This window comes from Barbus barbus (genome assembly GCF_936440315.1).
Source record: "Barbus barbus genome assembly, chromosome: 38".
Taxonomy (NCBI): domain Eukaryota; kingdom Metazoa; phylum Chordata; class Actinopteri; order Cypriniformes; family Cyprinidae; genus Barbus; species Barbus barbus.
In genome coordinates this window covers 6,824,794-6,832,977 of record NC_136716.1, presented here as the reverse complement: position 1 = coordinate 6,832,977, position 8,184 = coordinate 6,824,794, and the positions used below count along the sequence as shown (strand labels likewise).

The 8,184-nt window shown below is 38.6% G+C and overlaps 1 protein-coding gene across 1 annotated transcript; it reads left to right on the top strand.

The window, feature by feature from the left end:
- The first annotated feature begins 659 nt into the window (after positions 1-659).
- LOC306857924 (histone-lysine N-methyltransferase PRDM9-like) lies at positions 660-8,016 on the top strand. The gene is made up of 6 exons (XM_079398203.1): positions 660-810; positions 1,243-1,356; positions 1,440-1,711; positions 1,812-1,879; positions 1,963-2,153; positions 4,510-8,016. The coding sequence occupies exons 1-6, from the start codon at positions 795-797 to the stop codon at positions 6,405-6,407; spliced, it is 2,559 nt and encodes an 852-aa protein (XP_079254329.1). The 5' UTR covers positions 660-794; the 3' UTR covers positions 6,408-8,016.
- The last annotated feature ends 168 nt before the right edge of the window (positions 8,017-8,184 follow it).

Sequence of the window (8,184 nt, the reverse complement as noted above, 5' to 3'; positions counted from 1 at the left end):
AAATACAGAAATTAAATAAAATTGACAAATGCATACAACAACATTTCAATAGTATAAACAAAAAAAGGGAAAAAAGTAAATTAATAAAATAAAAATCGATACTTATATCCTTTACTTTTAAGTTAATTATACATTATGTATTATTCATATTATGAACCTGTATAGTAGTTCTTAGGGAGGTATGAAAAAATAATAGTTACTGATTAGCTAATAGTGAACTACCACATTCGACTAAACACTATTACTTACTAATTCATTAATCAGAGTTTCTTGTTAGTTACTAGAGTGCTAATATTGCGTTACTCATGTGTTCTTGTGTAACTGTTAGTTATTCATGATGGAACAGTATTCTAAAGTGTTAAATCATATTTTTACAAAATAACTTTATTTAATTCCGAATCAATCGATTTGGACACCTTTATTCTCACTAAACTGGGTGGATTAAAAGTGCAGCATCGAGCTTGCATCACTCCAGCTGTAATCGTGTGTGTATTTTGATTAGCCTATATTAGCCGTTCTAATAACCATGATAAACTGATCAGCTATAGCGTTTTGAACTGCACTGTATGAGACAAAAACAAACAAAAGTTATCTACACTTTCAGTGCACACGTACAATCGCGGAAGGAAAACAAGGTTACAAACAGACGCCGACGTATTACAACTTCCTGTTTCGGGAAGCGCTGAGCTGTTGTTTGCTACACAGCTAGTAAGCTTGAATGTCCAGCAGGATTGTGTATAACCTTAGAGTCCGAATGCAAACAAAAAGTGCGACTTACTGCAATTGGTGAAATAATGTCGGACAGTCCGGGTGGGTATTGTTTATACTTAAAGCGAAGTAATTAGCCAACTATTTACAGACCTACCGTGCTAGCTGCAGATTGCTCAAATCGACATATAGACATAAAATGTATCTCTCTTGTTGGTTTGTCTGAACGGGTTTATATGTCTGTTTAGAATTCTGAATGATTTTCGTGAATTTTTGCCATTATTTAACTGCTGTTTTGAAATTTAAAACAAAGTTACCAGAGTGTGTCACGACAGCACATTTACTCACAGAATGTACTTACATTTTTGCCAGTGCCAGTAATGCATTGTTATTCTGCTTTTATTTTACTGAAGCTTGACATCTTAATTTAGTTGTTTTCTTTTTTTCTAAGTGAGGTGTAACGTTAGAGCTAACAACATGCAGAACACCATAACTTTGACGACATTATTGCTTTTTTTCAACTGCTTCTGACAGATTTGCCACCAAGCGATGAGCAGAATTTAGAGATCCAAGGCTTCGTTGCTAATTGTTCTTCTGTTGTGATGATGGAGGAACAGGAGGATAGCATGTTTAATGACCAACATTTCTGTAAGTATAAACTTAAATATGCCTTATACACATATGTCTGCAATACCCTTTCCTTGTCTTACTCTTTGCTCTTTTTTTGGCAGATTGTGAGATGTGTCACCAGCACTTCATTGACCAGTGTGAGGTTCATGGTCCACCATTATTCACATGTGACTCGCCAACAGCTATGGGCGTTCCTCAGAGAGCTCTGCTGACGCTGCCGCAAGGCTTGGTTATAGGCCGATCAGGCATCTCTAATGCAGGGCTTGGGGTTTTCAATCAAGGTCAGACTGTGCCATTGGGGATGCATTTTGGACCTTTTGATGGAGAGGTGTCCTCGGAGGAAAAGGCATTGGATAGTGCCTTCTCTTGGGTAGTGAGTGTCAATCTTACTGTTTTATAATTTGTTAAAGTTATAATTTTAATTTAAATATAAGCATTTGGCTAGACAAATATTAATGCCATGTTCTCTCTAGATTTATAGAGGAAATAATCAGTACACTTACCTGGATGCGGAGAGAGACACTCACTCTAACTGGATGAAGTAAGCACTTCTATTTGCTTTTGTTGTGCTTTGTAATTTAGCCATTTATTTGATAGTTTTCTCAATGTTGTGTCTTGCTTTAGGTTTGTGGTGTGCTCAAAGAGTGAGACGGAGCAGAATCTTGTTGCATTCCAGCAAAATGGACGTATTCTGTTCCGTTGTTGTCGCCCTATTAGCCCAGGGCAGGAATTTAGAGTTTGGTATGCTGAAGAATATGCTCAAGGACTTGGCATCATCTGGGATAAGATCTGGGATAAGAAAAGCATTTCTCTAGGTAATTACATCTTGGATTTTTACCTGCTTTGTGGCATCTTTGTTTCATATCATGAAATAGTAGTTTGTTTTTGTTTTTTTAAACGGCATGCTGCATGCTCTGAGTGAATGTTTCTTTAATGTCTCAATGTGCAGTTAATCCAGATGTTATTTAATAATTCCTGATGTAATCCAATTGCATTTTTTCACCATACGCCAACATTCATCAAAATGTCGTATTTTGTTTCACAGAAGAAGGAAATGCATACAGGTTTGGAATGACATAAGGGTGACTACCAATACTTACCGCAATTATTCTTGCACTGCTGTTTAGCAGCAGTTTTGAATCTTTCATGGCATACTCATCATTAACCTGCTGAATTATTTAGAGTGGTTACTTAATGTAATTAATAAAAATGAAAACTAAAGCCATAATTGTTTTCAGTCTCTATGACCTGCTCAATCATTACCTGGATGTGCAAACATGTTATTGAATACATACAAACAGTTGTTGTTTTATTAAACCGTTAAACTTTTAAAATGATAGAGATAAAAAAAAAAGACCCAATTAGATCAACAGGATTGCTAATCTTTAGGAAGCATTGCTTGATTGTGTACAAAACATATTTGAAGTTAACCTGCCATAAATATTTCAGTTATATGATGTAATGATGGGACATTTTTAAAGTTGAATAAAATGAAAACTAAAAGACTTTCAAATCACACGAGCCAATATTTTATTCACAATAGAACATAGAGAACATAAATGTTTAAACTGAGAAATTTTACACTTTTATCCACAAAATGAGCTCATTTCAAATTTGATGCCTGCTACAGGTCTTAAAGTTGGCACGTGAGCAACAAACGGCTGAAAAAGCAAGACATTTTGAAAAGATTCAGCTGGGAGAACATCTAGCATCTAATTAAGTTAATTGACAGGTCTATTACAAGAATATTACAGGAACAAATTTGGCAAAAGTCAGTGATAGCCGAATCATTATCTAGGTCTGTAACATGATTAGCTATAAAAGGGATGACTTAGAGAGGCAGAGTTTCTCAGAAATAAAGATGGCCAGAGGCTCTCCAATCTGTGAAAGAGTGCATAAAAGGATTGTGGAATACTTGAAAAACAACGTTCCTCAACGTCAAATTGCAAAGGCTTTGCAAATCTCATCATCTACAGTGCATAACATCATCAAAAGATTCAGAGAAACTGGAGAAGGCCGAAGACCTTTGTTGGATGCCTGTGGTTTTCGGGCCCTCAAGTGACACTGCATCACTTATCAGCATGATTCTGTCATTGACGTTACTAAATGGGCTCAGGGAAACACAATCCGCCGTGCCATCTGCAGATGCCAACTAAAGCTCTATCATGCAAAAGGAAGCCATATGTGAACATGGTCCAGAAGCCCCATCGTGTCCTGTGGGCCAAGTGCCATTTAAAATGGACCGTTTCAAAGTGGAAAAGTGTTCTATGGTCAGATGAGTCCAAATTTGACATTCTTGTTGGAAATCACGAACACCGTGTCTTCCGAGCTAAAGAGGAGGGAGACCTTCCAGCGTGTTATCAGCATTCAGTTCAAAAGCCAGCATCTCTGATGGTATGGGGGTGCATAAGTGCATACGGTATGGGCAGCTTGCATGTTTTTGAAGGCACTATGAATGCTGAAAGGTATATAAAGGTTTTAGAGCAACATATGCTCCCCTCCAGATGACGTCTATTTTAGGAATGGCCTTGTTTATTTCAGCAGGACAATGCAAAACCACATACTGCAGCTATTTCAACAGCATGGATTCGTAGTAGAAGAGTCCATGTGCTGAATTGGCCTCCCTGTAGTCCATGCAGGCCAATTCTTTCACCTATAGAGAACATTTGGCGCATCATTAAACGAAAAATATGTCAAAGACGACCAGGAACTCTTCAGCAGCTGGAAACCTATATCAGGCAAGAATGGGACCAAATTCCAACACCAAAACTCCAGAAACTCATAACCTTGATGCCCAGACGTCTTCGAACTGTTTTGAAAAGAAGAGGAGATGCTACTCCATGGTAAACATGCCCCCGTCCCAACTATTTTGAGACCTGTAGCAGGCATCAAATTTGAAATGAGCTCATTTTGTGCATAAAATTTTAAAATTTCTCAGTTTAAACTTTTATGTTCTATTGTGAATAAAATATTGACTCATGTGATTTTAAATTATTTTAGTTTTCATTTCATTTAAATTTAAAAAACGTCCCAACATTTCTGGATTTCGGGTTGTATAAATACTTGAGTACTACTTTGTAGGGATATCTAAATACAGAGAATGCTATGCATTTTCTGTTGATACCTGTCATGGCCTAGTGGCTTTCCAGTAATTTTATTTCTTTTTTTCAGGTCCAACTGAAGAACCGGCGTCTCAGGACTGTCTATGTCCTTATTGCCATTACTCCTTCCCAACAATTTTTTATTTGCGTGTTCATGTGAAGCGTTCACACCCCGATGACTATGCACACTTCATGCAGACACAGCCACTAGAGTCTGTAGACATGGCCCAGTGCCTTCTGGCCTCTGATGCAGCTCCTCCAACCCATATGCAGCCAATGATAGAAAGCTGTCAGGGTCAAATTTCAACCCCAAATGGACAACCCATCCATCAGTCAGAACAGTTAGACTGCACTGATTTGACTGATACATGCAGTAATGTTTTGAGTGACCAAGCAAACTGTGTTGCTGAGGTCTCGGGTGAAATGAATAAATGTGGTGAGTGTGGCCGTAACTTTTTGAGATCTTGTCATCTGAAGAGACATCAGCGCACTATTCACTCTAAAGAGAAGCCGTATTGCTGCAGCCATTGTAGGAAGTGCTTTAGTCAAGCAACAGGGCTGAAAAGACACCAACAAACCCACCAGGGGGAGGAAAAGAGAGAGAAAGATGCTGAGAGACCTTCTGATGTATACCCTTGCACAAAGTGCTCCTTCTCTTTTGTGGCCAAATCCAATTTATACCAACATCTGAAACGTCATCACCATGGAGAGTACCTCAGGTTAGTTGAGAGCGGCTCACTCACAGCAGGGACTGCGGGTGAAACAGAGACAAATTCTGACAAGCATGACCCAACCTATGAACCTCCTACTCGAGCTAAGAGGCCCATGAAGAACACTTTGAGAGGCAGGAGTCACCCTAAAAAAGTGTCTGTTGGCCGACCAAGGGGACGACCACCTAAAAACAAGCGTGCTGCTCAGGATAAAGTGCTTATCTGCACGGAGTGTGAACAAAGGTTCTCTGATTTGGAGACACTAAAAACTCACCAATGTGGGGAACAGGATAATAATAAGATCGAGCAACCACAGGAAGCAGCAGATTCTCATCATGTCTGCGGTGAATGCCTGAGAGGTTTCACTAATTTTGATCTTCTCAAAGCCCATGAGTGTATTCAGCAGGGAGACGGATCTTACTGTTGCTCTCACTGCAATCTTTACTTCAACCGTTTGTGTAACCTTCGTCGCCATGAACGCACCATCCACTCCAAGGAAAAGCCCTACTGCTGCACCCTGTGCCTCAAGTCCTTCACCCAGTCTTCTGGCTTGAAGCGCCACCAGCAGAGCCACTCACGCCGCAAAGCCCACCGCCAGAGCTCAGCCCTTGTTGATGCCAGCATCTTTCCCTGCGCATACTGCCCCTTCTCCTTCACTGATGAGCGCTATCTTTACAAACACATCCGCCGTCACCATCCAGAAATGAGCATTAAATATCTGAGTTTCCAAGAAGGGGGTGTTTTGTCTGTTGAAAAGCCTCACAGCTGCAGCCAGTGCTGCAAGAGCTTTAGCACAATCAAGGGCTTCAAGAACCACAGCTGCTTCAAGCAGGGGGAGAAGGTGTATCTGTGCCCAGATTGCGGAAAAGCTTTCAGTTGGTTTAATAGCCTCAAGCAACACCAGCGCATACACACAGGAGAAAAGCCATACACATGTCAGCAGTGCGGCAAGAGTTTTGTCCACTCCGGACAACTGAATGTGCACCTTCGCACACACACGGGTGAAAAACCTTTCCTATGTTCACAGTGTGGTGAAAGCTTCAGGCAGTCAGGAGATTTGAGGAGGCATGAGCAGAAGCATTCTGGCGTGCGCCCATGTCAGTGCCCTGATTGTGGAAAAAGCTTTAGTAGGCCACAAAGTCTCAAAGCTCACCAACAGCTTCATAATGGCACCAAACTTTTCCCCTGCACTCAGTGTGGAAAAAGCTTTACTCGTAGATACCATCTCACCCGGCATCACCAGAAAATGCACTCCTGACTAAAGAAGACGCTGATGAATTTATGGATGTCATTATGTTCCTTTTTTAAGATCATCTTTAGTTAATCTTTAAGTTCCATTGAGGCAAAATGATCTAGCCATTGAAAAGATCCTGTTCTTGCTGAGACTGGCAGAACTAGGCATGTTTGAGTATAACATAATGGGGACAAAATTGCTGGGTGTCGTTGGTTCCCAAAGACACAGAGTCATTAGGCTGGTTATAAGAAATTTGTTGAAAAAAAGTTAGCAAATTTCAAAACTATATTTTATTAACAAATATGTAATTGTTCAACAGTTTGTTCCTATAATCATAGTAAAATAATTTTGTAAATGTATGTGTTGCAAGATGTTTTCCTTTAGTCAAGAAACTTCAAAGATGGGAAAATGAGGGTTTTGAGGATGAGAACTCTTGGGTTTGCATAGATGCATAAATGTTCAGGTATTTTTTGAAGATATCATGTCCCTCCTTGCAACAGAAAATGCATACGATCATCTATCGATGTGCTTCTGTTAATGCTTTTAGTTGGCATACAACTGATCTTAGTTGCATTTAGTATAGTTTATCTCCCTTTAAATAGTGGGTATCAAGTAATAACCTTGCACAGATGCTACTTTTAACCATGATTTACTGTGATTGTGATGATGCAAAACATGCAACCTGAAACCTTTTTCATCAGTCTGGTTTGCCACTAATAATCTTTTCATTTTGCTTTTCTTACAAATGGGCCTCATATAAGAAAAATATTTTGATGCTCGTTTGTATGCTGTGACCGTGGTTGCTGTCATGTGTCTTTGCCATACTTTTATATTGTATAAAATGCTATGTGTTTATTGTCTATTTTAAATTCATCTTTGTCACAATGTGCACAAACCAGGTAGAAAAAACCTGCTCCTCCACTGACCTTGATCACATTAAAAAGCTGGTTTATTATAATGATACATGTACATGTGATGTTTACAAATTGAGATCCCTCTACAGATATTTCCTTTATAAATTATGAGTTATATAATATTTACATTATACCCATTTTAAATATATTTTAATTATGATAATATATAGTATTGCAAGTGCAGCACCCGGTGCATTCGGTAATTCTACCATTCAGTGGCTGACTGCTTTTTAACAATTTACTGTTCATTTAACTGGGTCTGCTGATTTTCTTTTAAAGATCACATCCGTGTTTTGTTTTTTTGTGTGTAGGTCATGTAAAATCACATGATTGAGGTGTTTACTAACTTTGAAGGCCTCGCTGAAGTGCTTTATGTACTGAATTGTCAGTGTTAAGATTTATATAAAGTACCATCCGTGTCATTGTTACGAAATTTCAACAACAAAAAAACCTTGGATGTTAAGATATTGGTGACCGTTTCAGAGAGCTAGAAGATGCTCGTGCATTGGTCCTATGCAAATTTCCCATCTTCTCCAAAAACAATGTAACCTTCAAATACATTTATCAAATTAAATAATTGAAAGCCTTTTTCCTTTTGCCCATTGGTATAGTGTTTGACTAACAAAGAGTTCTCTAATGCAGAGTATGTATTCATATGAATTTAATCTGTATTTTTCTCAATTTGTTCCACAGAGGCAGTCATATTAAACGCTGTGTTGAATGGTTTGGTTTTTGCTCCATTTAATACTCAAGATTTTACTGTAAAACTGAGCAAAGAACAGTTCATAAGATGCTTCGGTTGAAAAAAAAGAGGAAAAATCCTCTGGTATCAGATATTTAAGGGCTAATTGTTTTTTAGATATTTAATTTATTTGATATAAATTCAT